The sequence below is a fragment of the Cucurbita pepo genome, chromosome 20 (assembly GCF_057944985.1).
Source record: "Cucurbita pepo subsp. pepo isolate OVF chromosome 20, ASM5794498v1, whole genome shotgun sequence".
NCBI lineage: Eukaryota > Viridiplantae > Streptophyta > Magnoliopsida > Cucurbitales > Cucurbitaceae > Cucurbita > Cucurbita pepo.
In genome coordinates, this window is record NC_141817.1 from 3,605,625 (window position 1) to 3,632,310 (window position 26,686).

Below are 26,686 nucleotides of genomic sequence, written 5' to 3' on the forward strand. Positions count from 1 at the left end.
TAAAAAAATATTACAAGACCGAGAATTGAAATATGATGTGAAAAGTGGACAAACCTGTCTCCGTTTGATTCCATTCCGCCGATCAATAAACATCTCTATCTACTATTTTAATTTCAATAAAAAATAAAAATAATAATAATAAATAATAAAATAATTAGATTAAAAAGAAAAAGAAAGAAGGTGGGCCCCACTAAAAGATCATGTTTTCTCTTTTACTTTTGTGGTCGAGGCGTTTGGTATGGAGAGTATATATATATATATATCTATATATATAGAGAGAGAGAGTTCAGGAGAGGCGGAGTGTCCAGGCAGAGAGAGAGAGAGAGAGAGAGAGGACACGTGGCAGCGAGAGAGATGAAGACAGAGAATGGGCTGAGAAAACAAGGGGGCGGAGGAGCAGCGCCATGCGCAGCATGCAAGCTGCTGAGAAGAAGGTGCGGCGAGGAATGCGTATTCGCGCCATACTTCCCCGCGGACCAACCCCATAAGTTCGCCAATGTCCACAAGGTCTTCGGCGCTAGCAACGTCAACAAAATGCTCCAGGTTCCTTAACTCGATCACCATTTTTTTTTTCTTTTACTCGAACCTCCGACCTCTAAATCGAGACCCAAATTGGGCTATCTCGAGCCGTGTGTGAACACGGGTTATAAACTATTCCGTCTTTTAAAGAGCATGTCAAAAGGTGAATTATGAAATTTGAATTTATATGTTTATATTATAAACACTGTAAGAACTTTAGAATATATAACTTTATTGGAAACATTATAATGAAAATGTTGACTAATTTAGGTTAGGTTATAATCAATTATTTTCAAAAGAATCTTTTTTTTTTTAATTAATTAATTAATTTTAAAGGAAATAAAATGGTTCTTTCAGACCGTTAATAAATTAATTAAATATTGATGTGGAAAATATAAAAAGAATATCTTTGAATTTAAGGAAAAAACAAATATACATATTCAAACAACTCTTTGAAAAAAGAGATTTTATAGTTTCTATGTTGACCCAACAAATTCATTAAATTACAAAACTGGCCCAAATCTTACTTAAATTTGTAAACATGCCCTTAGGGATCATATGTTCTAAGAGTCCGATCAATTCAGACTACCTAACTCAAACCATAAAATTGACTTGGGTTGAATGTTCGAAAAATCGAACAATTTTATGTCGGTTTACGGGTTGACTTTTTTTGGTCGGGCAACCCGGAAATAGGGTTACAATTCATCCCAGAGTTGGATTGAGCTAACCTAGAGTACGGACAACTCAATCCAACTTAACCTAGAGTTGGGTTTGCTATGAACTTTGTTCCAGTTGCTCGGATCACCAATCTAAACAACCCCAAATTTCAGATTGGTCCAAAAAATTTCTCGGACCCGACCTAACCCAATAATATACCCGTTAAATAACAAATAAAAAACATATATTTAAGCTAAAAAAGGAGGGAAATTATGTTTTTTTGTGGACTTTTTGGGTTAATTTTGGGGACCCACTAATCCCATTTGCTTCTTTGGATGGAGACAACCATCAAATAAAGACCAAATTAGAAACCACCAAACCATCCTTTATTAACTAAATAACAAAAATATTGCACAAAAAAGTTTAAAAAAAAATTAATAAGAAGTTTCTATAATTAAAAAATAAGATAGTGGTCGAACTTTAGGTTAAAAAACTCCGCACCTAGCTCGGACAAAATCTCGACAAAACAAAGTTCAACCTAATATTTTCTTTTTGTCGGGAAAAAAGATTGACGTAGTAAATATTACAGGAGTTGCCACTTCACCAGCGAGGAGATGCAGTGAGCAGTTTAGTATATGAAGCGAACGCTAGAGTGCGCGACCCGGTCTATGGGTGTGTGGGAGCGATATCGTCTCTACAGCAGCAGATAGACAGCCTCCAAACTCAGCTGGCTCTGGCTCAAGCTGAGGTTGTGCACCTAAGGGTGCGACAGACAGCATCATTTTCAAACTATGGGCTAAGCCCAACAAGCCCAGGTAACAGTGGGTCACCCTCATCCAGGCTCATGGGCTCACAATCCTCCAGGCCCATGTTTGAGATGGATATGGTTGTGGACCAGGCCATGGGGGACTCAGTGTGGTGATTATAATATTATTATTTACCCAAAATCCCATTTACTTGGAGATTTAGTTAGTTTTTTTTTTTTTTTTTTTTTTTTTTTTTTTTTTTTTTTTTTTTAAATATATATATTTTGTCAATTTGGCTTTCATTGGGTTGTTGGCCATTTGCTATCTTCTATACTACTTACTTACAACTTTCGTGTATGCCGACCTGAGTTCAGCTCAAGCAGTCAGGTAATATCTCCCTTTTCGGGACGTAGGATTGAACCTATTTATAATATTCTACTTTTAAGAAACTCGTATATAATATATTATCGTTATGTTATATTGTCGTGATGAACGACTTTATTCTTTGATATTGTTGACGAGTCTGTGTCGATTATTTTTACCCAAATAAATTAAAAGTATATAATCTTTTTAATAGGTAATTAAAAAAATATTTGAGAAAATTAGCGATTGAGGTAAAAACCAAGTATTTAAAAAAATATATATTGAAAGGCATAGCCAACGGCTATAAAATCGAGACCTTACGTTGAGTATCGTCTTGGAGGCCACATTTTCCATTGCCTATTCTTGCATTGTTTAAGCCGTTCATCTTCGGTGTTGGTAAGTATCTTATCTTTTGATCTCAGTTTGATTTTGGTTTCTGAAGTGTTTTGTTAAGAATGAGAAATAGAATTGAGATCGAGAGTTCAATTTTCATTGATATTTAAAATAATATCTAAAAATAATGAAAATATAAACTAATTAAATCTTGAGAATAAAATAAAATATACAAAGTAATTATACGAATATCTAAGATATATTTCATAATTAATTATTATAATATATTCTCTAAATATTATATCTTAATATGTTCGTGTTCGTTTTCAATTTAACCATCGCAATGATGCATTGTCTTTGTTCACTACACTGTTGTCTGTGTAGGAGTGTCTTGGAGAAGTAGTCAATGCAATAGGACGTTGGATGCACGGTTTTTAACTGTAGTTGCCGAGGAAAGGTTTCCTCACAATGTGAGAGCGTCGATGGTTTACACACACTACGAGAACAGTAGCACATGATCATTAGTTGGTTGTAGAGATCTTGTGTTGCTTGGATGTCACATGCAAACGACCATCGAGAGATCGCCGTGAAGGGGTTGTGCACGTAATTGCGTTGAGGTTTGACGCTCAGTTTGCCCTGTGTTCAAGTCTCTGCATTGAAAGTTTGGGTTCAGTCACTCCAATTTTGATCGGTGACGTTTGAAATGGAGGCGTGGCGGTTGAAATTATCGAGAATTTCGACGAGCCACCAGAATTCGCGCATTTTTCAATGACGGTGTCGGATTTGTCTCATCTCTCTGTACTTCTATAATCACTCATCTCTTGCCTTGTACTGCATTCCACCCCGATAGAAACTTCCCACTCAGTCTAAGCCTACCGCTAGCCGATATTATTCTTTTTTTATTTTTTCTTTCGAGTTTTTTCTTAAAATTTTTAAAATGCGTTTGCTAGAAAGAGGTTTCCACACCCTTATAAAAAAATGTTTTGTTCTCCTCTCCAACTGACGTGAGATCTCACAATCCACCTCCTTCGAGGCCCAGCATCCTCGCTGGCCCGCGTTCCACTCTCCAATCGATGTGGGATCTCACAATACACCCCCTTTAGGGCCCGGCGTCCTCGCTAACACTCGTTACTCTCTCCAATCGATGTGGAATTTCACATGCTACTTCCAAAACAACCCATCCCCGGTTGATAGCATTTCAAACTTACTCATGTTTTTAACATCAACAATGGGGTGTCTGCATTACACTTTTCTATTTACGAAAGGATAGGAGATCGTAAATGTAACTAGATATTACACGTAAAAGCTCGAAACGAAATAATCAATTGAATAGCGAAAACGAAGAGGAACCTCAATTACATTCTTGTGCTTCTTTGAGTGTATGAATTCTTTTGCTCGGTATCATACCGATGCATCGATCCGCTTTTAACGATCGAGATTAGCTCCTCCGCTGTCCATGTCACTAGAGAAAGATTTTCAAGATGATCTCGAGCTTCTTCGTCGAACAACCCGAAGATATGCTTGCATTCTATACACAGTTTGTCCAAGCAAACAAAAGAAAAGTGAAGATATATTGGTCATATTTGATTGAAAATGCAGAGTAAAAGAACTCTTACCTGTATACTTGATGAGATTAAGCAACGTATACGATGCAAGAACTCGATCCTCGACATCTTTGTCGTAATTCAAGTACTTTATCAAGGACGGTACTAGAATCGAAGGTGCCATCGAACATAACTTTTCATCTCTAATAACGAACAGGTATCTACTCATCCACGAAACCGTTACAAGACTTGCTTTCGCAAGACGTGGGATACCGTTCGTCATCGACGTCGAAAGGGCAGATAATAAACTCTTATGTCCATGGTTAAAGAACACAGTTGATGCTTTCAGCTGCCAATTCACCAGATCTTCTTCCTCTTCATACTAATCATTTAAAGTGTTTAGACCAATACGAGAATCTAACTACTAAACGAATTGTTGTCGAGTAAAGATAACAGTCTACGAGATTCGACACGAAGCTTACCGATTGCACGAGATCATCGTACACATGCCTGCTGCTGTAGGATGAATCCCCGGAGTTCGTTTCGAAACCTGCTTGTTGTAGAAGCCAAATTTCTGGACATGGTTCTCCAGTACACGAAAACCGACCTCCCAAAATCAAGAGAGCTCTAGCGAGATTTTCCAATGTCTTTTCTCGAGATATTTGAGAGTTCAACGCGGTTATGATCGTCACGATGGCCTCTTCTCTGAATATGCTGCAGCAATTGAGTGGATCATCCTGCAATGTGACTGCAACATCATGTGGGAACCATTCAAAATATGTAAAAAGCAATCAAAACTCTGAAATACCATGAGATCAAGCTGCAATAGTATTGTTGCAACTAAAGGCTGCTCCTCGGGACGAGCTCGGTGAAGATCAACCGACAATATGTTCATGATGCTCGAGCCATTCGATCGTTCTTTAAGTTCATCCAGAAGTTTAGTGATCCTTGTTCTTCTTTTGTTAAATGATTCAAGATGAGCTACTATGAATTCAACATAAAACCAAGCAAGCAAGAACAAAAAACATTGCATACCGGCTAAGGCAGAGTAGCTCCACAAGTAAAGCCAGGCCACACCTATCAGAGTTCTTGTTGCTTTCATGAACAACAAGCTCAAGAAGTGCAGCCTTGTTCAGATTCTCAGCCAAGTAGTTTCGACAGGTTCCATCAGCTCGGATGCAGCACGAAATCATCGAAACGGCGTTCTTCCTTTTTTTAATCTCACCGTTCTCTAACGTTCTCAGCAGCAGGCCTAATCCACCAAGAGCAATCAAGTGTCTACCATTCTCTAAGTTTCTATCTTCATCAAACCCTTTAAGGAGTTGATCTAGAAGGTAAAACGCTGATTCATATGGCGCGCACCGAACCGAGAATAGCATCTGTAACGACCCTCCGAACTCCAAAACTCTAAGAACTAACGGTAACCATTCGACCGAAATCATCTGTTTAGCTTGTGGCTTTGATAAGTAAAGTAAAATGGATGCTTTAAGGAAAAGGCTGCTACTCTTCAAGAGTTTAAGAAACACTTGCAGCTGTGGATCAGAGTTCAATATCATTAACCGAATAGCCTCACTCCTTGCAGCAAGTTCTGCTAAAATTGATATCACTAATTCTAAAATCTCATCATCATTGGAAGCTAACAAGACTTCCAACATTCCCTCGACGAACGGGGGCGTCGATAAGGCAACCTCGATGGTTGTGTCACCATCGACATCCAACCAAGCTTTGGTTACGACACGAATGGCTATCTCGCACTCGCTCAAGATATCCGAGGAGCAAATTGTGGATATGGCCTTGCAAAGCTCATTGGAAAGAAGATGGTTTGTTTCTAAGTTTCGAAAATAATCAGATTTTTTTACAGTCTCGTGGTGTTCATCCTGCAGAAACAGTTCATTTAGATGTTCTTAACGAAGCTAACAAAATGATATCATTTGAAGATGGAGATAAGAGTTACAGACATGAACAGAAGCAATCTTTTCTGCTAATGGATGGTCAAGATTTGGACCAAAAACAGCATGATATCTATCATCATCAACAAAACAGCCATGAAACATAACAAAAACGCATTAAAAACCTTCATCAAATAATGCAAAGAAACATAATCTTGAAGAACTTACAGATTCTTATTGTTGGAAGAATCCAACGATTTTCTCGATGCCCTTTTAATGGATTGTGAAGGTAAAGGCACCAAAGGAACATGAGGAGCTTTGGCTCCATCATTGAGCTGCTGTTCATAATACAAAGCAAATTTAAGAGTTCCCCTGTTCATATGATCATTATAGAGCTTACTCAACGCCTTGATTTTCCTGTCATTGGACATAAATTCCAGCTCCTGATTGTACCAAACCTTCAAATGGAGGAGATGGGGAAGAAAAAAATGCTCCCAAAGCTCAGGCAGAAGATGGGTTCGAGCAAAAAATGGGGAATCAGTGAACACTTGAAGAACATGCTTAGCAGAAACCTTCTCATTCTTTTCAATCTTGTAAACAATCGCTAAATATAGGTGAGCACAAGCAGAGAGATGAGATTGAGCACAATTTTTCGATTTCTTTGCGGAATTCAACGAAGAAATCACCATATTCAAAAACCCTAAGGAATTCCTCGATGCTTTAACTCTCAATTCCCTTCCATTTCCATGTCGTTCTTCAATCAATCTATCAACACTCTTCATACCCATCTCAAAATTACTGCAAACCCCACTCTCCATACCCCCATTTCGTAGCAAACATGAACTACAGATTTTCCTCACCATTTCTCTAAATTTATCGTCCTTCGAGTACCGACCCACATAGCCACTAAGAATCGAAACCACAGATCGTATAGCGATTTCATCAATGGCAGACGCCTCCATTGATTTACAGAGCAAGGTCTCCGAGATCGAACCCAATCGATTCGAGGAATATAATGAAAACCCATCTCGCATAATAGATTTCTCAACCTTTTTCTTTGAAGAATCGGTGATTTTCTTGTCGTGACATATGTATATGGGCAATGTTACAGAATCATTTGGGGCTGCCCTGCTTCTTGCTTTGGAGCTTGAGTGTTTTTGAGCTCTGGAGAAATCGCTGCCCTCGATTCCTTCTTGAGTGAGTAATTCTTTCAGAGACGCCATTGTTTTGGAGGTTGAAGAAGAAGAAGAAGAAGAAGAAGAAGAAGAAGAAGAACTGTGTGTGGAAAACTGAAGCGGGAGAAGAAGAGAAGGAAATCGATCGGCCAATCCATTTCGACCGGCTGGATGGTTCAAACCGGGCGGTTCAATTTGATGACCGTTAATGACAAGTTTAACGGGGCCCACTAGTGAATTTGGAAAAATAAACAAAAATCCATTTTTTTTTAATAATAAATTATTTTTGTTTTCGCAAATAATTAAAAGAAAATGGAAAAGGTGACGTGGACTTGAAGTGGAGCAATGACAAAATGATTTTGTAAGTGAAGTAAGGGATCCACGTGAACTCATACATCAAGATCGAGACGTGTCGCCACGTGGCATGAAATTACTTCTCATTATATAGAATATTTGTCTTATGTCTGTATAATATAATAATAATAATAATCAACATTTATTGTCCATATTCTGACAAAAAAAAAAAAAAAAAAAAACCAAATATTATAAATTTTCATTTAATTTTTTGAGTATTTTACATTTTTCATCATTTGAAAATAATTAATATTTTATTGTTAAAATATGAAATATTAATTTAAATAAAATTTTAGTTAAAATTACAATAATGTGAAAGAGGGGTTTGAATTTTTTTTTTTTTAAATATCAAATAAATCTTTAAATTTTAATTTTTTTTAAAAAAGCTTAAAAGTTATTTAATAATTATTTATTGATTTTTTTTTTTTATCTAATAACTATCTAAAATTTTAATCTTTTATCTGATTTTCACATATTTAACATTTTTTAAAACTCATAAACCAATTTTATATTTAATATATTTGTTATCTTTAAATAAAATTTGAAATTTGAAATCTTATATGATAATTTTAAAGTTTAAAATTTTAATAAATACTAAAATTAAAAAAATTATAATGACCAATTATATATTTTTTAAATTTAAAAACTTATAATATATATTTTTTGGCGTCATAAATAATCAACTTTATTAATTGTTTTTATTTTCAAATTGATATAATAAGCTTAAGTTTACTGTTGTCAGATATTATCCTCCTTCGGTTTTTCCATTTCATTCTTTCTCCAGCTAATATGAGATCTTACAATTTACGCTCTTTTTTGGGGCCAACATCCTTGTTGGCACACCACATGATGTTTAGCTCGGAAACATTTGCAACAGTCCAAGTTCACTGCTAGCAGATATTGTCTTCTTTCAACTTTCTCTTATGGGCTTCCTCTCAATGTTTTAAAATGTGTCTATGTAGATGTTTCCACACCCGATAATAACCCAACATTTTGGAGTAAGACAATATTTAAGCTTCCTTATATTAATTTACAACCAAACCAAGCAAAGGCATCTATTAATTTGCAAAAGGTACACCCAAAATTGCACAAACAATGGTAGGGTAGAGTGCCCTACAACCTCAAATAAACACAAAGGTGGACCATAATAAGGGTCCTACATTCTAAAGCCTTATGACCTATATAACTAGGTCTCTCTATCTTCACTATAATGAATGGTACGAATCCCAACACATAATGAAGTAGGAGATGTTCATATGATTCGAGAATTCAACAAATTCGGATTACTCCCCTCAAACAATAAAGATTTTTTCGATCTGGGTTCAGTTGAATTTTTGAAATATCAAAAAATTCGAGTCGGTTCGCCAGTTGACATTTATTTGTTGGGTCAACCCGAAATTAGAGTTACAACCTAACCTTATCTACCCTAGCTCTAAAATTATTATGAACATTAAGAATATTTAATATTAGTAATCGATGTCAGATGTTAGTGATGCATTATGACTCGTAATTAGTTTACAGGATAGGGTATTGATTAACGAACCAGGCCCAAGTGTTCTAAATAGAAGCCCAGGCCCAAGTATCAACTTTGTTGTTTGTAGAAGTCAGGCCCATGCTTTATGGCCTTTCAATATATATATATATATATATATATATATATATATCACTTATGAAAATATTTTTAAAAAATAATTACCTAATAAATATATTTTTATTTTCTTTAATTTATGGACGAATAAGTTCAAAATAACGTTCGGAGTGTTTTACCATTAAATTTATGGACGAAAAATGTAAAATTTTAATATAAGTAAAAATAAATCATATTATACTTGAAAAACAATTATAATAATTAAAAATTGATTTTTTTTTTAATATAAGTAAAAATAAAAAAAAATAAAAAATTTAAGCTGGTTTTTTAAATATTTTAAAAATAAATTTTTTATTAAAACAAAATTGAGACGTTGATGAGTATTTTTTATAATTTAACCTAAAACTAATATCTTTTTTAAACCAATGAAAATTAAGTATTTTTTTTATTTATAATCATTTAAATGATTTTTTTAATTGAAAATTAAGTATTTATTTATTAATTAATTAATTTAATTGGATTACTTAAAAAACTAAATAGGAATGAATTTTTCATGGAAAATTCATTCCTATTTTTTTAAAAAAATTAACAAAAAAAAATTATAAATTTCTTAGAGTGCGCGTGCACTGCACGCTCCTTTTTTTTTTTTAATTCCTTTTTCCAATGCTAACACGTTGCGTTGTCCATGACAAGTGTGAACGGTCAACAAAAACTGCACACGTCATCTTTTTCAATGACTTCATCTCTATCTTTTTATTTTATTATTATTTCCAATTTTTTAATATTTATAATTTTTTTTAATATATTAAACTATAAATAATTTCCCTATATTAATTATATATATATATATATATTGTATTTATTTCGTCTCCAAATTTTCAAAATTACAAATTAAAAATTTAAAATTTTGGTAACTTTTGACTTTTCCAAATGCAAGCGAAGCTTCCATCAATTAAATTGTCTTTTTTATTTTTTTAGATTTGTTCATATTTGTATTTATTATTATTATGTTGAATTCAATCAATTTTTTAATATGATAATTACTGTATTTGTTTATTGAACTATACTCAAATTGACATGTTGATAATTTATGTATGTTAATTAAGAAAATAAAAAAATATATATGTCTTCACTTTCCAACATCTACGTTTCTAGCTTATTAGTCCGACCCTTTTAGATATTTCGGAAAAAGCTACAAATGTTTGTGATGGACGGATTCCATCTCGAGAGCACAAGTAGGCGCGCGTAGGTGGATCTACCTATCCCTTTTTAGCGGCCTTGTTACGAACGATGGATCGGATGAAATTGGAAATATATATATATATATATATTTTATGTAATTAGGGAGTGGACCCAGATTAAGCTTGTCTTGATGTTCATCCGGTGGAGATTTGGAATTGGGTGTGTTGGGTAAGAGTGTGACGCCATTGTGGACGCAGGTGCAGCACAGCTTGGAAGATTGACGCCATCCCTTTCGTCATGGGAACGACTTCATCTGCTACCCCAACAGTACTCACATTAATCTCCCTCTCTTTCCCTTTTCCAATCAGTCCCCACGATTTTCCTCTCCCTTTCTCTCTCTTCAATTCCCCATTTCTGCTCCATAGGAAGGAGTCCTAGCTTTTTGGGTTCCTGAAAGCGACGAACAAACTCCTGGTTGCCGCCACTTCTGGGTTTGCTTTTTGATTTCTGTTGCTTCCTCGTTGGGGTATCCCTAATTTTGCTTTGTTCGTCTCGATTTTCACTTGGGCAATTCTCTGTTTCGCTTGTGGTTTTTGGGTGTTTCTTTGTTTGATTGATTCCCTTTTGGAAGTGGGCATTTGATGTTCCCAAAGATTCCATGGACCAGTTCTTTTGTTTCTCTCTTTGACCCATTTCTGCTTTCGAATGTTGTATCCAACCAGGGCTTCGATTGTACATTCTAAGCTTAGTTCGATGCTGAATTCGTTCTGATTTGGAATTTTATGTACCCTCAGTTCTTAGGGTTTTGATTTGAATTACTTGAATGCTGATTTCTTTGAAGGGGCTCTGTTCATGTAGTTTGAATGAATTCTTTATGATCAGTTCCTTGTTGTCCTGTTTTGGAATTACGTATTGCTCTAGCTTCGTTTGTTTCTCAAATTCAGCATCGGATCGTTCTTGCTCTCTCTAGAATTGACTAGTTACAAGCTTAGAGCTCAGGTGTTTTGTTCTTCCCAAGTTTGATGGCTGATTCATATGAACCATCATCATCTTTGAGCTTCACTTCATCTTCATATACAAATACAAATGGGTCACAGAGTTGTAACATGTCCACTTCTTCTGCCTCTGATCCAGTGCCTAGTCTTGAAGTGATCAGTTTAAATAAGCTTAGCTCTAATTTGGCTCAGCTTTTGATTGATGATGGTTGTGATTATACTGATGCGGCTATTGTAGTTGAGGGTGTTCCTGTTGGTATTCACCGTTGTATTTTGGCTGCTAGGAGTAGGTTTTTCCATGACCTTTTTCGAGAAAAAGCGTCGATAAAAGATGGCAAACCGCAGTATTGTATGAATGAGTTGTTGCCTTATGGCAAGGTTGGACATGAAGCCTTCTTGGTATTGTTGAGTTACTTGTATACTGGAAAGTTGAAGCCATCTCCTGCAGATGTGTCGAGTTGTGTCGACAGTTCGTGTGCTCATGATGCTTGTGGACCTGCTATTGATTTTGCTGTGCAATTGACATATGCATCTTCTATATTTCAAATACCAGAGATGGTTTCGTTGTTTCAGGTCAGTTATCAATGGATTTTGATTTAGAGTTTTACTACTTTTAGTGAACTGAGCAAATCTGTTTGGCTGATTGTTCTTCATGTTGATATGATCTTTCACTGTTACTATACAAGTTATTAAAATTGACATTAACTGCATGAATTGGCAAATTTTGTTGGTTGGTTATGTTTGTAACGAAATCTGTAACGGCTCAAGCCCACCGTTAGCCGATATTGTCTTCTTTGGGCTTTCACTTTTAGGTTTTCCCTCAAGGTTTTTAAAACGAGTCTACTAGGGAGAGGTTTTCACACCCTTATAAAGAATGTTTCGTTCTCCTCTCCAACCAATGTGAGATCTCACAATCCACCCCCCTTCAGGGTCTAATGTCCTCGTTGTCACTTGTTCTCTTCTCCAATCGATGTGAGACCCCCCAATCGAATCCCTTTCAGGGCTCAGCCTCCTTGTTGGCACATAGTCTGATGTCTGACTCTGATACCATTTGTAACGACCCAAGCCCACCGCTAGGAGATATTGTCCTCTTTGGGTTTTTCCTTTTGGGCTTCACTGGTTTCCACACCCTTATAAAGAATGTTTCGTTCTCCTGCCCGACCAACGTGGGATCTCACAAAATCCATTTTTGTGAAGTTTGTGGCTTGAAAGGAACGTTAAAATCGTCAACACGAGGGAGAAATCCTATGACAGTTTCTTAGATTCTCTTTCTTTTGTAGCTCTATCTTGGTCTTCTGGCTTGAAAGGATCAACGAAGTTCTCAACTATAAGAACTTGATAGTTTCGTTTCTTAGCTTCTCTTTATTTTGTAGCTCTGTCTTGGTGTCAACTTATCTCCCTTCCTCCTTACAAAAACTTCAGTTTTAATACACTTTTTAGCAATTAAAAGAGGCTTTTGTAATCTCCTTTGGCTTGGGGCTGCACTTTCTCCCCACTATTGTATTTATATATCATCTACAGAATTGTTTCTTAAAAATGTTTACTCAAAGTCAAGATCGGGTTGAGGAAGTTCGACTGCGGTTTTTATTCAATCGTAGAGTATAAATTATACATGAACCATCTATTATTGTAAATATAACTGCGTCGGTTGAGCTATCGTATCTCTAGAGAAGCTCTTCTACTTTTAGAATTGGATTATCAGCTGAAACATTTTACTTTACTCCCCAAAAGCATGTGTGATCCTTTTTTTTTTTAGAGATGAACGTGAGTTGGGTTGGATCAGGTTGAGACATTTTTTAGACCCAACCCAATTGTTTAGATGGTAAAGTTTTTCAGCCTAAACAACCCTTATTAAATAATGAATCTAACCCAACCATAAATTTTCTGAGTTGGGTTGGTTCGACTTGTTCAGATCATTTATTCAAAGTTTTGTTTTTGATAAACGTTAGTTCGTAAAACATCTATTTATTGTTATCAAACTGCATTAATAGTACACATAAAAAGGAAAACTACTGTCATCTGATACTGTACATATGTGCAGCGACACCTATCTAACTATGTTGTGAAGACTTTAGTGGAAAATGTGATCCAAATCCTAGTGGTAGCTTTCCGCTGCCAATTGAGTCCTCTTGTCACTCAATGCATTGACAGAATAGCTCGATCTGATCTCGACTGTGTTTCTCTCGAGAAAGGACTTCCATATGAGGTTGCTGAAAGCATTAAAATGGTTCGGCTTAAGCTTCAGAGTGATGATGAGCAAAGTCTTGTTCCTGATAGTCCTCTTGATAAGAGAATCAAGAGAATATGCCAGGCATTAGATTCAGATGATGTTGAACTCTTAAAACTTCTTTTATCTGAATCAGATGTAACACTGGATGAAGCCAACGCCTTGCATTACGCTGCAGCGTACTGCGATCCCAAGACTCTATCTGAGGTTCTTAATTTGGATTTAGCTGATGTAAACCTCCGAAATTCACGTGGTTATACTGTACTCCATCTTGCTGCGATGCGTAAGGATCCGTCTGTGATAATATCGCTTCTTAACAAGGGAGCTCGAGCATTTGAATTGACCCTGGATGGTCGGACTGCTGCAAATATCTGTCAAAGGTTAACAAGACCAAAAGATTATTATGCTAAAACAGAGAAAGGGCAGGAAGCAAACAAAGACCGTTTGTGCATTGACATTTTAGAGAGAGAAATGTGGAGGATTCCAACTTCAGATTCATCCATTCTTTCCTTGACGATGGCTGATGATGTGCACATGAAGTTGATTTACCTGGAAAACAGAGGTAATGTTTTACACAAGAATATTTAATCAATTTTGATGCACCTCGGAATCGATATCGTATACTCATTCGTATGATCGTTATGTACTAATGCAGTAGCATTTGCACGACTACTCTTCCCATCGGAGGCCAGGGTAGCTATGGACATTGCAAATGTTGATACAACTTCTGAGTTTGTTGGTCTTTCTATGCCCAAAGGTTCAAATAAGAATCTGAGGGAAGTTGATTTAAATGAAACACCAAGTGTGCAGAACAAGAGATTTCTTTCCAGAATGCAGGCCCTTTTGAAAACAGGTTATTGCTGCTATCTCACCCTTTCGTTTTTTGTTTGAGTGAAATTTGTAGCTGCTAAATCTCATGTAAACTAACATTCTTGTTGGCAGTGGAAACGGGTAGACGCTACTTTCCTAACTGCTCAGAAGCACTGGATAAGTTCATGGGAGATGGCCTTCCTGACCTATTCTACCTTGAGAATGGCACTGCTGAGGAGCAACGGATTAAGCGGAAGCGTTTCAGGGAGCTTAAAAACGATGTTCAGAAGGCATTTGATAAAGATAAAGCTGCAAAGATTAACCGATCTGGGTCTCCATCGTCGTCCTCAACATCATTGAAGGATGATGCCAACCCCTACAAGGTCAGGACACAGTAAAGCCATTATGTATTTAAGTAGAATAAACTGAAAGAAATGCAACCTTGATCTTAATGCATTGAAAGTTTTGCCCTTTGTACAATGAGTAAACTAGGGAGGCAAAGACTCTAATTCTTCCCCTGCATTAAGAATAAATAAGAAAATCTTAATGTTGGAATGTTTAGCAATTGATATCCTTGAATAATTGTTACTCAAGGTTGGTTTGAGGCTTTTGAGCAGCTTTCCCAGCTTCAATTAGCCTTGCTCAAAGCCCTGAATCCATGATACTCAAGGATTAGAAAGAGAATTCTCCCCCTATACACCCTTGCTGGTGCAAGGGCCTTCAAGATAACGAGCTCGTACCAACGAAGACAATGAAATGTAGATTATGTTCATCCATCGTTTCGATTTTACTTTCTCCCACTAAACCCAACTCAACCGAGAACTTAGAATTATGAACCATTCTTCACAAAGTTCATCCACATTAGTACCTTTTCCTTCTTGTCAAGTTATTGAACCAGGGAGGAAAAATCATCCAGATAAAAGATGTTCAAATATCACTATGAAAAACAAATATAAAAATTTGAATAATGTCAACACGAACATAATTCACAATATAAGGCATCAGATCTTTACACGAACATAATTCACAATATAAGGCATCAGCTCTTTCCCCTCTATGTTCGTCATGCTAACAAAACTTGAATCTAAATCTATGCGAGCATTAAAAGAAGAAATTACATACCAGTTGAACAGCAAAAGACCCGTATATTGGGAATTGTCATCCAAAGAAAAATGCTATCTTGTGGGCAAACATATAGAAGAACTAAAATTAGATGGCAAGGTTTAACTATGATTATGGAGACCATGTTTTTTACAACTTTCCCACATGGAGGGGCCTTCTGGATGAACATCCACAAAATATTTTACAAATCTTGCATCAGAACAAGCCAAGACAGTGCTCAATGATAAGTTGGGTTTTGCAGCACCCTTATCCCTTAACCATCTATACATTGAAAATCTTGTGTTTATTCTCTCCATGTTGTAACATAAATAAACTGGGAATGCCGCTATTGTATGCAAGGGGTAACCTAAACAGTTTCTTAAGCAATCAATCTTCTCTTGGATTACATCTTTGCTCTGGTTTAGAACCATGGGCGCATGTCTGACTATATTTGTCACCACATGACAGTCCAAACCAGCATTTACCAGGCAATCAAATCTCTCCTGTAATTGATCTCCCCGACCCCGAAACTGTTTCGACGCCTTTGCCAACTCATCTGAGTTTTCGACGTATCCCAACTTCAGCAGGAATGTAGTCTTCTCCATCTCTTTGGCGGGGTTTTGGCAAGAAGCCTGTTCACTGCTTTTTAGCTTTGATTTGGAAGCCAAGGTAAACAGCTTGGACGGGTCGTCTCGAATGATCAGACATAAACCTTCTTTTCCGACTTTTAGTTCTTTACAGACAGTTTTCGGCCCTTTCAGAGTACACGAACCAAGTAACAGAATTTGATGAGATACTATACCTGCAATGTCCTCTGTTCCCAACCCGATATCAAAGAGAAAATCTACTGCTCTCAGAATGTTTTTAACATACTTCCCAGACAAAATTACAGGGTTTTGTTTATATATCGAATAAGCTTCGTCCATCTTAAGACCCAACTTGACTAATCGAACGAATAATACATACACTTTCTTCCCAGAATCTTCAAGCAGCAATGAGGGATTTGATTTAAACAGATCGTGCATCTGTATCTCTGTATAACCTACTTTAGCTAGAAAGTCCAGAGTGTCAACCAGTCTATTCCAATTATAGGTACTTTTATGAGATATATATCCTCCAATCCAATCTTCTTCAATACCTAATTTACTTAGCTTCTCAAGAACTTTGATGAACTCCATTTTGATCTGACCAATCAAAAGTGAAGGGCAGCAACTAACAAGCTTAATAAGTGTGCCCATTCCAAGACCTAAATCCTCATAAGCTCTAAGTTTTGAGGCTAATAGACCATAATCATAAGCAAATATTTCTCTTGCTTCCTTATACATTTTGCCCATCTTGCTACGCGGGATACCATAATTGCACAAAACATGGAAGTTTTCAAGCATAAGATGATCATCACTCAAAAACATCAAGTGTCGTGGAAGAAACAAGGGGAGCTCTGATGGGGGTAGTCCCAGGCTTTCAAAGAATGGCTCGAATTCATTGATGGGATTGTATCTAAGATACTTTCTGAGAGACCTAGCCACATCTTTTTCGCTGTCAAGTTTCATGATCAAATTTTGAAGAAAATGAGGCGAGTTCTTGCTTATATGTTCAGCATCTGCAAAGCCGAGGCTCCTAGTACAATGCAGATAGTCAAATAACACTTTCTGGGCCTCTGTTCTTGCATACCGAGACACTCGGCCACCTGTAGTGGGCGATTGCGGTGATTCTATAAGGGACGCTCTGGGATGAATATCAAATCCATAATTGCAAAACAATCGAGATTTAAAGCTAACAAAAGACGGATTATGAGCTTGAGTAATAGTTTTTTCAGATAGAACAGGCGCAAAGAACAGCAAGTGATTGAGCTGGGTAATCATTTTGGAAAATTTCAATACCCGTTTGTGATATCGAAGAATTAGCATGGCTAGAATCCCAAACGAGACTGTGAGAAAGATCCAAGATATGAACAGAAACCAGATACCATTACAACGATCACCAACATAAAAAGTGAAGGCAGCCTAACAACTTCTCTAAGCCAATCGCGATTTCAAGCTTTGGCATCATACCCATTAAGGAACAACTTCGAAATTTAGAACAGTGTTTCGGAAGTGAATCGTGGACGTACCTTGATCGCTTACAGGCTTATGCGGCTTAATGGAAAATCAAACAAGGAGGAAAGATCGGGAGAAGCATTCCAGTTCCCAAATGATCAGTATTTGGAGCTAATTCCAGTTCGTCGTCGCTGTGCCCTAAAACCCTAATCCCCAAAGGTTTAAGGCGGAGATAACCCAACAAATCTGTATTTATGGTAAAAAAAATCTCAACTTTGTTCTTATGGGTTGCCCTTCATTGTGATTCCAAAATTATATATAAATTAAAAATAAAATAAAAAATCATACCTAAATTGATTAAATAATTTAAACGATCGAGGCTATGTGGAGGCCAACCTCGAGTGATTCTCTGTTTACACGGTGAATGAGAAAGGGAGTCGAGAGAGATTTCTCCCCGTTATATATTGGACGGACACGAGGATTTGAAAGATATATTCCCCGTCTATCGTTTATAAGGTGATTCAGCTCTAATTTCTAATAACACGAGTGAATTAACTAATAGTTTATATTGAAAAATAATAATTCTACGTTAAATAACAAAAAAATTTCTGTCAGTGAGTCCTCTCCCCGATCCTCGTAAAAATAAATGAAGAAATTGATGGAGATGAGGAATGAAATAGGTGGCAGTCAAGTCTCTGTCCCGCCTTCCCGACATCTATATGACTAGCTACTGACCATAAAATGTGCAGATTATTCAATGCAAATATCTACTAAAAAAAATTGATCGAGCTGGAAAGTGAAAATACTTCAAGCACGGTTTACGGTCGTTTTAGAACCTAATTCATTTCTTATTCAACATTTTAAAATGAAACTAAAAGTTTATAAATTTAAAACATCGATAATAAAAGAATAAAAACATCATATACAGATTTCATCACGGTAAACCAAACGAACGTTATCATAATGGGTTAGTTGAGTTAGGTAGCTCTGATAGCGTTTTTATAAATATTTTAAAAGATCTCTAATCTTTTTAAAAATAATTAAAAGCCAAGAAATTAAGATATTTTCACGTGATTAAGATTAATTACTGAGCTTATTTAATATATTTTGCAAGCCTTTAATTAGAAGGGTCAACTTCAATAAAGATATATTATTGATTAAGAAAAATAATCATCACTTAATTACTCAATAATATTTAATTAACAGGTTCAAAATATTACATTATTTTATTACTCGAGCCTTTATTTTTAGAAGATATAAATAAAATAAATAAGTTTCTCGACTCATAATTAAAAAATAAATTTAATTTATAATTTAAATGTGATGTTAAGTTATGAACTTATTTGAGTTCGAACAGGTTCATATAAATAAAAATTATATAAATTGAGTTTGTTTACGTGAAAACCGCTCAAATTTATTGTTAATTTTAAAATATACATTTTATATATTTATGACTATTTATTAATTAGTTATTCTTTAATCTTTTAAAAATAATTTTTACTTAAGGTAATTTTTAAAAATATGTATTAAAATTGACGATTAAAAAAAAATTAAATAGATGTTTTATGAACTAACATTTTAATTTTATTAAAAATAAAAATTTTAATAATCGACATGAACCAAGCCAACCCAAAAAGTTTATGGCTGAATCGGGTTGTTTAGTTGAAAAATTTACATCCCGAACAATTGAGTCGAGTCTAAAAAAAATGTCTCAACTCAATCCAATCCAACCCACGAACACTCGTTTTGTCATGTTTTTACCTAAACAAATAAATTTTTTTGATACATTTCGAGCGATCTATGCCTATCATAATAAAAAAAATTTAAAATTCATTTTATTTCGAGACTCGTTCCATTTTAACTCATTGAATTACGTTAAAATTAAAAAATTGTACGATATAAAATTTAAAATGAATTAAATTTTTGTTGAATAGTTAATGAATAATTAATAACAAGACTAAATTAAATATTACCAGACATTGAATAAAATAACCATAAATTTATATTAAGAACTTAGACTAAAGAATAATATATATATAAAAGAAAAAGATTCTTTGATAGTGTGATTGGTGGAACACAACTAAGAGTGCAGTATAATTTAATATTTCCTCAATCTCCCACCGACTAAAACTCGAAAAGATTCAATATTTTTATATGTAATTGAAGTAATAAATGAAGGGCGCTAAAAGAACAGGGGAAAATCGTCGGCTAAGGCGCGAAGTTATCATATTCCTTTGGTTACTACTGCAAGGATCGGATAGAATTCGATTCAATCCACAAGAACACGACGATCCCAGCTCTGGATACTCAAATCCATTGCTGATTACCAAAACCCACTTCCCTTATCGCTCTTATAATTCCTAATTTCTCTTCGATTTTTGGGTTGCGGTTGGAGATTCCTAACGCTTCACATTGATTGAACTTCACGGTTCTTTGAACCCGTCGGCTGTTGCATTTCCTTTACAGATTGTTTTAATTTGTTTTGTTCCTATTTTTTGTTATCTTTCAAAGAGGAAAAACCGCTTCGGCATCTCCTCGTGATCTGGGGGCTTCATTTATGAGGTATTGTTTCTATCTGTTATTTGTTTTGGCGGTGATTTGACTCGTTTCTTCCGTTTTTCTGGGTTACCCATCTGCATTTTGATCCTTTATTTGATGGTATCTGTTCTTTTTTTACTGGTGATTTTGTGTGCTTGCTGTAAGTCCTACCATCCGATCTTTAAGCTTGTCTGGAAGTGTTCTTATTTAGCGTTTTGGGGGTTTTGTTCTGGAAATTGAGTCCTCTTGCAGTTTGTTTAATTCAATGAGTGAGTATCATTTCTCTTTTAGTCAGTCTTCTTTTGGAATCTGTCTTACTGGAACATTTGATCTTCAATGCGTTATTGGGTTTTGCATTTTTTTCCCTTCTAATTTGCTGTTTCTTGCTTTTGGTGTGGTTGGTTCCTGTTCGAGTCTTTATATTTGAGTTCATAGTGTTCAAAAAGATTGCTGGAACGTATATGAAAAGAATAAATTGGATGTGCTGTTTGTTAAGATTGTCCATCGTAGAAGGCTGTTCTGTCCCTATGATCATATCGTTTTCGAATTCTGTTTTAACTTTTGGTATTACCTAGGAGTTGTAGGGCAATGGCTTGTGTGAGATTCTACGTCGGTTGGAGAGGGAACAAAGCATTCCTTATAAGGGTGTGGAAACCTCTCCCTAGAAGATGCATTTTAAAACCGTGAGGCTGATGGTGATACGTTATGGGCCACAGCGGACAATATCTGCTAGCGGTGAGCTTGGGTTGTTACAAATGGTAGTAGAGTCGGACATCGGGCGGTGTGCCAGCGAGAACTTTGGGCCCCCAAAGGGGATGGATTGTGAGATCCCACATCGGTTGGAGAAGGGAACGAATCATTCCTTATAAGGAGGTGGAAACCTTTCCCTAGAAGACGTGTTTTAAAACCGTGAGACTGACGACGATATGTAACGGGCCAAAGTGGACAAAATCTGCTAGTGGTGGGCTTGGGTTGTTACCGCTTGAATGTCATTTTTAAGCTTTTTTTTTAATATTTTGGGAAGAAGCGAAGTTGTTCGTGTTTGGTACTTGCCGAAAGATACAAGTGTTGGTGCCTTGAAATGCTTTCTGACTGGTGGCTACATGGGAAAGCAAGAGTTGTGTAGATTTTAGGATGGCGTTTTTTACGTTCCACTCTTAAATGCCTCGAATTAGAGTTTTCTGCACAGCATTTTTTTTTGTGGGAAGTTCGTAGAAAAGTTTTATGGTATGGAATAAGTAGTGGACTGGATTTTCGATGTTGTGTTATTGTCCTCTTCTCGATGCCTTGAGTCCAAATTCTTTTGTGAGGTTAATTGTCGCTTGTGGACACCGACGACTAATGCACCGATGTTTTTATCACTAACCCTTGTATCTCTTTCTTACTAACTTCATATTTGGTCAAGAAGGGATAACAACATGGAGCGGGGAGCAAATAGTTAATTCAGTCGAAGGCAGCGATCTGCCGAGTGTTATGTAGTCAAACTACACAATGGCAATGTCTTTGAAGACCGTAATGGCTATTAAATCTTACCAAAGTCAAGCTGATGCATTAGTAGAGAACTACTTATTAGCAGACCGTTTGATCCCGTACACCTCTGTCCTTGGAGGCATACTTGCTTGTAAATTGGTACGTAGCTTCTCGTACCTCATGCTGGATATTAGAAGGAAACAATGGTGCCCATATTTAACGTTTCTCTTCAAATAGGGAACGTTTCGTTAGTATTTGCTCTTTCCAATTTTTTATTTTACCTCTTGCAGGTCTATGATCTTACTCAAGTAGTTAGTAATTTTTACTTCAAGAGTTATCTGGGTCTCACGAAAATCCAACGAGTCGAGTGGAATAACCGGTGAGTCCATATCTTTAATTGTCCATTGCCTCCATAATATATTTAGTGGGCTGTTGTGGCCATTACTGATACTCAAAACTAAAATTGGCAGCGGCATGTCCACTATTCATGCAATCTATATCTCAATTATGTCATTGTACTTCGTTTTCTGGTCAGATCTCTTCTCTGACCAGCGTCATGCTGGCCTCGTTACCTTTCAAAGTTCAACGTTGTCTACTTTCGTATTGGGGGTAAGCTTTCGATTACCTCATCTTAAATGAACGTTAGCTACCTTTTGAAATTTCTTTTAGCCTGTTTTCCTCTATATTCAGTAGTGAAGCACTGAGCATATTAAGCAGTTGTTTGGCTAGCCACACAGGTAGTTTTGAATGCCTATTGATACCCATTACCATACTTTCACCTTGAAGACAAGGCTGAATTGAGGAAATTGAGCCTATATCTTTTATGGTTATGGTTACCAAGTAGACTTCAACGTTCATTGATTCTTGAAATGGATGTGAACTACGGTTTTACCTGGAGTAGCCGAAAGAAAACGTCATCATCCTGAGACTATCTCAGGTTGGAAAGACTATTTGAAATTTTGTCTTGGTTCGTTTGCAAGGTCTCGGAAATTTGCGGTACCCCAATAGCTTCTTGGAGTTGGAAAACACGAAATACAGGACAAATAGTATTAAGTCATCCAAACTGTCATTCTTCATAACTGAGAACTTATCAATGCATGAAACAAGGGTGGGTTGTGAATATGTAAAAAAGGTGGAGGCGGCCAATCATGCACAATCCGGAAGAGCGTTAGTTTTCGGGAACTGAAAGGAGGTGTTATTTCCATAAGTCAGCCCATGCTATCCAGTTCAACCATGCTATTCAATATAGCATTAGCTAGGCAATGCAAAAGGGTTGCAAAACAATGGTTCGTGACGTGTTGGCTAATGGAATGGGGACGATATTGGATCTTTGCTTCTTTAAGATTGTTATTGAGGAGATCTAGCTAATGCTACAAAGTACAGTCCAGAGTTATTCAATATGAGAGAGAGCAATCATGAATCTTTGAGGAGATCTCCAACCACTCGCCCACTCTTCAGGATTGTTGCATAAAAATTCCTCTTGAAAACCCCACACCCAGAAATTAAGGCTATCACACAACCCTTACCTTACCATTTTGAATGTAAGGTTTAAGTATTGGGAAAAATGGACGGAGCTTCACTTTTACTGTTCTGGGAGGATTGATGTCTGGCCAAGTTTCCTCCTCGAATCCTTGTGAAAATACTAGTATGTGACTCCCATTCAGCCTGAGGCCTTGGCTTTGATATCTGAAACTGTGGACTTCTACTACGTGTGTTCCTCCAAACATAATCTTCTATAAGGCATGAACTAAGCCCACTGCTAGCAGATATTGTCTTCTTTGGGCTTTCCCTTCCGAACTTCCCCTCAAGGCTTTAAAACGCGTTTGGTAGGGAGAGGTTTCCACACCTTTATCAGCAATGCTTCGTTCTCCTTTCCAACCGATGTGGGATCTCACAATCCACCCCTCTTGGGGGCCCAGAGTCCTCGCTGGCACACCACCGGTGTCTAGCTCTGATACCATTTGTAACAGCCCAAGCCCACCGCTAGCAGGTATTGTCCTCTTTGGGCTTTCCCTTTCGGGCTTCCCCTCAAGGTTTTAAAACACGCCTGGTAGGGAGAAGTTTCCACACCTTTATAAGCGATGTTTCGTTCTCCTTTCCAACCGATGCCAGATCTCACAATCCACTCCTCTTGGGGGTCCAGAGTCCTCGTTGGCACACCACCCGGTGTCTGGCTCTGATACCATTTGTAACAATCCAAGCCTACTGCTAGAAGACATTGTCCTCTTTGGGCTTTCCCTTTCGGGCTTCCCCTCAAGGTTTTAAAACGCTTGGTAGGGAGAGGTTTCCACACCTTTATAAGCAATATATGCTTCTTTCTCCTCTCCAACCGATGTGATGTGTGATCTCGCAGAACTTCAAGTATCTTTTAATATTTACATTCATTTTCATTTCTAACCCAAGATTATCTTACTTGGATTGGACTGCTTTGTAAGTATTCCTGCTTCAATACCCTTTTATGAACATGAACCACTTGAGTTCAAACTGGGAGCAATGTTTGATTTTCTGTTTCTGATTCGAGGATAATGTCTATGATAGACCTTCTTAGCACTCCGGGACTGCTTGGCAGCCTTTCTAGGCACTTGAACTTCTATTCTGTTTGCCTTGAATTTTTCTTAAATCTTAACTAAAATTTCAAGTTTTTACATTTTTTTTTTCAGATTTCAGTTGGATACTTCTTGGCTGATCTTGGATTGATTGTTTGGCTGTATCCTTCTTTAGGTGGGATGGAGTATGTAAGTACCTTCTCTGCTGATAGGCCTTCGAATTTGATAAGAGTAGTGCGTAATTACGAAACTTTGATGATAGGTGGTCCACCACTCTCTTTCTGGACTAGCAGTAGCATATTCTGTTTTTTCTGGAGAAGGGCAACTCTACACGTACATGGTCCTCATTTCGGAGATTACGACTCCTGAGATTAATATGAGATGGTAGGTTTTCATTATGGTATTGACTTTTTATTTTAAGTTCCGCCATAAGTCGTTTCCTTGAATTCCGATGGGGCTCTTTCATGTTCTTTGAAGGTATCTTGACACAGCTGGTATGAAGAGGTCCTGTGCATATCTGATTAATGGCGTTGTAATATTTTTTGCATGGCTGGTGAGTTATTATCTGAATCCCATCCTGTTCCAAGCACGAATGTCTGGAGTTTGAAGGCGTGCTAAATGATCCAAACAAATCTGATTTAACTTAACCGAACGTAGACTACCACAGCATGTAGTACTATCCTAAATCTTATATTATGATTAGATTTTCTTGTATCTGTATCGATGATTACATGCTTGCTGATGGGCGTTTAAAACAGGTTGCTCGCATACTGCTGTTTGGTTACACATTCTATCATGTTTACCTGCACTATGATCAGGTATTTTAAGATCAATTGTGCATTTCCATGAAATTTGTACTGGTTAACAGGAATTTTTCTGTGCTTATAGCTTTGTTCCATGAAATTTTGATTTTGCTCTGCCTCTCAGAATGGCGTGTGTTTAATCTTTGCTTCGTTTCTTGAGTTATTTACTGGTTATTGAAGTTTGAATAGAGGAATCCTCACCATTCAATTCATTATCGCATTCTATTCTCTTTCCTTGTACTAAATCCTCCTTGAAAACCCCTCAAGTGTTAACTTTCCCACTCAACTCCGTCAAGAATATGTATCATCTCATGCCAGCTTTTGGGAATCACTATGATTGTAACGGCCCAAGCCCACCGCTAGCACATAGTCTCCTCTTTGAGCTTTGACTTCCGAGTTTCCCTCAAGATTTTAAAACGTGTCTGCTAGAGAGAGGTTTCCACTCTTATAAAGAATACTTTGTTCTCCTCCCCAACTGATGGGGGATCTCACAATCCACATCCCTTCAGGCCTAGCGTCCTCGCCGGCACTCGTTCCCTTCTCCAATCAACGTGGGACCCCCCAATCCGCCCCCCTTCGGGACCTAACTTCCTTGCTGGCACATCGCCCGGTGTCTGGCTTTGATACCATTTGTAACGGTCCAAGCCCACCACTAACATATATTGTCCTCTTTGAGCTTTTCCTTCCAGACTTCCCCTTAAGGTTTTAAAACGTGTCTGCTAGGGAGAGGTTTCCACACCCTTATAAAGAATGCTTCGTTCTCCTCCCCAACCGACATGAGATCTCACAATGATAGTCCCGATATTCAATAGACGGGAAGCATGAAGTAGAATTCTATATGCCACCTGACTGAGTAATCTTTTTCTGCAGGTAATTAAGATGCATGCAATCGGATACCTTTTGGTATTCGGTGTGCCAACCGTGCTTGGTATGATGAACTTGATGTGGTTCGGAAAGATCGGCAAGGGCTTAATGAAAACGATATCAAAGAGGTGATGAGAAACTTAGTCTTCGAGTTCAAATCTCTTCCTCTTCACTCTCTTGCTCTATTTCTTAACATCATCTACATATGGGTTGAGGAGAAAAAGGAATTTGATGGTATGTAGTGTGTTGTAAATGGCTCAAAATAACTTAAAAACTTGTTGACAGTTAGTGTCTTTTTCATCATGTCAGATTTGTGTACCAATTCATTTTTTCTGTATAGTTCTTTTTTTCCTTTTATTTGAAGAAAGGTGATGATACACAGCAAATTTTCTCTGTATTCAGTTATGCTTACGATTTTGGATCTCTTCGTTGTCGTCCCTTCACGATGTCGGGCATTGTTTTACTTTTCTGCAACATTTTCTGTGGTTAATGGAATCTCCCAAGTAGTTTGTTTAAACTCTGCTGTTGAGATGTCTGTATAGCTTTGGAGTTTGGTGAGTACTCATGGAGATGGCTACCACCCAATTCTATGGCTGTTTAGAACAGTTCAAACCATAAAAGAACTTTGAAGAATTCAATGGCAGCTCAAACACTTTAGGAATCTCTAGGTTTGACAGATCTGCTATGAATAAGCTGGAATTTCCTGAACTGTTCTACAATTTCATGCTCATTAGCTGGAAAGGCTACCTTTTGTTTAAGTTTATGCATCTTGTAGCTTGTTGCTCCTTTCTCCATGTTCATAGAGGGGCTATAATAGGCAAGTAGATAATTGAGTAATGGTTGATATATGTTCTATTGGTGGGTAGCTACCAGCACTATTGACTTGTAGCACCAAGTGGTAAGGGTAATAGTGACTGTGTGTGTGTGGATGAGATGGGGTGGGTTC

The 26,686-nt window shown here is 36.9% G+C and overlaps 5 protein-coding genes across 6 annotated transcripts; 3 read left to right on the plus strand and 2 right to left on the minus strand.

Moving 5' to 3' along the window:
• Window positions 1-281: 281 nt before the first annotated feature.
• On the plus strand, window positions 282-2,371 carry LOC111783352 (LOB domain-containing protein 4). The gene is made up of 2 exons (XM_023664277.2): window positions 282-543; window positions 1,766-2,371. Exons 1-2 carry the CDS (start codon window positions 355-357, stop codon window positions 2,096-2,098), a joined length of 522 nt encoding a protein of 173 aa, XP_023520045.1. The 5' UTR covers window positions 282-354; the 3' UTR covers window positions 2,099-2,371.
• A 1,412-nt stretch (window positions 2,372-3,783) lies between these two features.
• On the minus strand, window positions 3,784-7,320 carry LOC111783328 (putative E3 ubiquitin-protein ligase LIN-2). 2 transcript variants are annotated; one of them, XM_023664257.2, is made up of 7 exons: window positions 6,280-7,320; window positions 6,121-6,184; window positions 5,198-6,039; window positions 4,971-5,115; window positions 4,645-4,899; window positions 4,235-4,544; window positions 3,784-4,146 (listed from the first exon to the last, which is right to left on the minus strand). In XM_023664257.2, exons 1-7 carry the CDS (start codon window positions 7,272-7,274, stop codon window positions 3,974-3,976), a joined length of 2,784 nt encoding a protein of 927 aa, XP_023520025.2. In that variant the 5' UTR covers window positions 7,275-7,320; the 3' UTR covers window positions 3,784-3,973. The 2 variants fall into 2 exon arrangements, with proteins under 2 accessions (XP_023520025.2, XP_023520024.2); XM_023664256.2 differs by having other exon boundaries at window positions 4,971-5,118.
• A 3,222-nt stretch (window positions 7,321-10,542) lies between these two features.
• NPR3 (NPR1-like protein 3) lies at window positions 10,543-14,943 on the plus strand. The gene is made up of 4 exons (XM_023663645.2): window positions 10,543-11,918; window positions 13,387-14,134; window positions 14,228-14,425; window positions 14,515-14,943. The coding sequence occupies exons 1-4, from the start codon at window positions 11,373-11,375 to the stop codon at window positions 14,778-14,780; spliced, it is 1,758 nt and encodes a 585-aa protein (XP_023519413.2). The 5' UTR covers window positions 10,543-11,372; the 3' UTR covers window positions 14,781-14,943.
• On the minus strand, window positions 13,384-17,770 carry LOC111782830 (transcription termination factor MTEF18, mitochondrial). The gene is made up of 2 exons (XM_023663644.2): window positions 15,505-17,770; window positions 13,384-14,758 (listed from the first exon to the last, which is right to left on the minus strand). The coding sequence occupies exon 1, from the start codon at window positions 17,388-17,390 to the stop codon at window positions 15,606-15,608; it is 1,785 nt and encodes a 594-aa protein (XP_023519412.2). The 5' UTR covers window positions 17,391-17,770; the 3' UTR covers window positions 13,384-14,758; window positions 15,505-15,605.
• Window positions 17,771-19,689: 1,919 nt separating this feature from the next.
• On the plus strand, window positions 19,690-26,257 carry LOC111783097 (uncharacterized). Its single transcript, XM_023663981.2, has 9 exons — window positions 19,690-20,081; window positions 21,466-21,686; window positions 21,818-21,906; window positions 21,998-22,136; window positions 24,188-24,262; window positions 24,336-24,457; window positions 24,551-24,626; window positions 24,832-24,891; window positions 25,747-26,257. The coding sequence occupies exons 2-9, from the start codon at window positions 21,549-21,551 to the stop codon at window positions 25,870-25,872; spliced, it is 825 nt and encodes a 274-aa protein (XP_023519749.1). The 5' UTR covers window positions 19,690-20,081; window positions 21,466-21,548; the 3' UTR covers window positions 25,873-26,257.
• Window positions 26,258-26,686: the final 429 nt, after the last annotated feature.

Coding starts and splice junctions, on each gene's coding strand:
- LOC111783352 (XM_023664277.2), top strand. CDS start 355: ATGAAGACAGAGAATGGGCTGAGAAAACAAGGGGGCGGAGGAGCAGCG. Junction 544..1,765: donor ACGTCAACAAAATGCTCCAG/GTTCCTTAACTC, acceptor TAAATATTACAG/GAGTTGCCACTTCACCAGCG.
- LOC111783328 (XM_023664256.2), bottom strand. CDS start 7,274: ATGGCGTCTCTGAAAGAATTACTCACTCAAGAAGGAATCGAGGGCAGC. Junction 6,185..6,279: donor TCTTCCAACAATAAGAATCT/GTAAGTTCTTCA, acceptor TGATGATGATAG/ATATCATGCTGTTTTTGGTC. Junction 4,545..4,644: donor ACGATGATCTCGTGCAATCG/GTAAGCTTCGTG, acceptor TTAAATGATTAG/TATGAAGAGGAAGAAGATCT.
- NPR3 (XM_023663645.2), top strand. CDS start 11,373: ATGGCTGATTCATATGAACCATCATCATCTTTGAGCTTCACTTCATCT. Junction 11,919..13,386: donor AGATGGTTTCGTTGTTTCAG/GTCAGTTATCAA, acceptor ACATATGTGCAG/CGACACCTATCTAACTATGT. Junction 14,135..14,227: donor GATTTACCTGGAAAACAGAG/GTAATGTTTTAC, acceptor GTACTAATGCAG/TAGCATTTGCACGACTACTC.
- LOC111782830 (XM_023663644.2), bottom strand. CDS start 17,390: ATGCTAATTCTTCGATATCACAAACGGGTATTGAAATTTTCCAAAATG.
- LOC111783097 (XM_023663981.2), top strand. CDS start 21,549: ATGGCAATGTCTTTGAAGACCGTAATGGCTATTAAATCTTACCAAAGT. Junction 22,137..24,187: donor TGTCTACTTTCGTATTGGGG/GTAAGCTTTCGA, acceptor TTTTTTTTTCAG/ATTTCAGTTGGATACTTCTT. Junction 24,458..24,550: donor CCTGAGATTAATATGAGATG/GTAGGTTTTCAT, acceptor TGTTCTTTGAAG/GTATCTTGACACAGCTGGTA.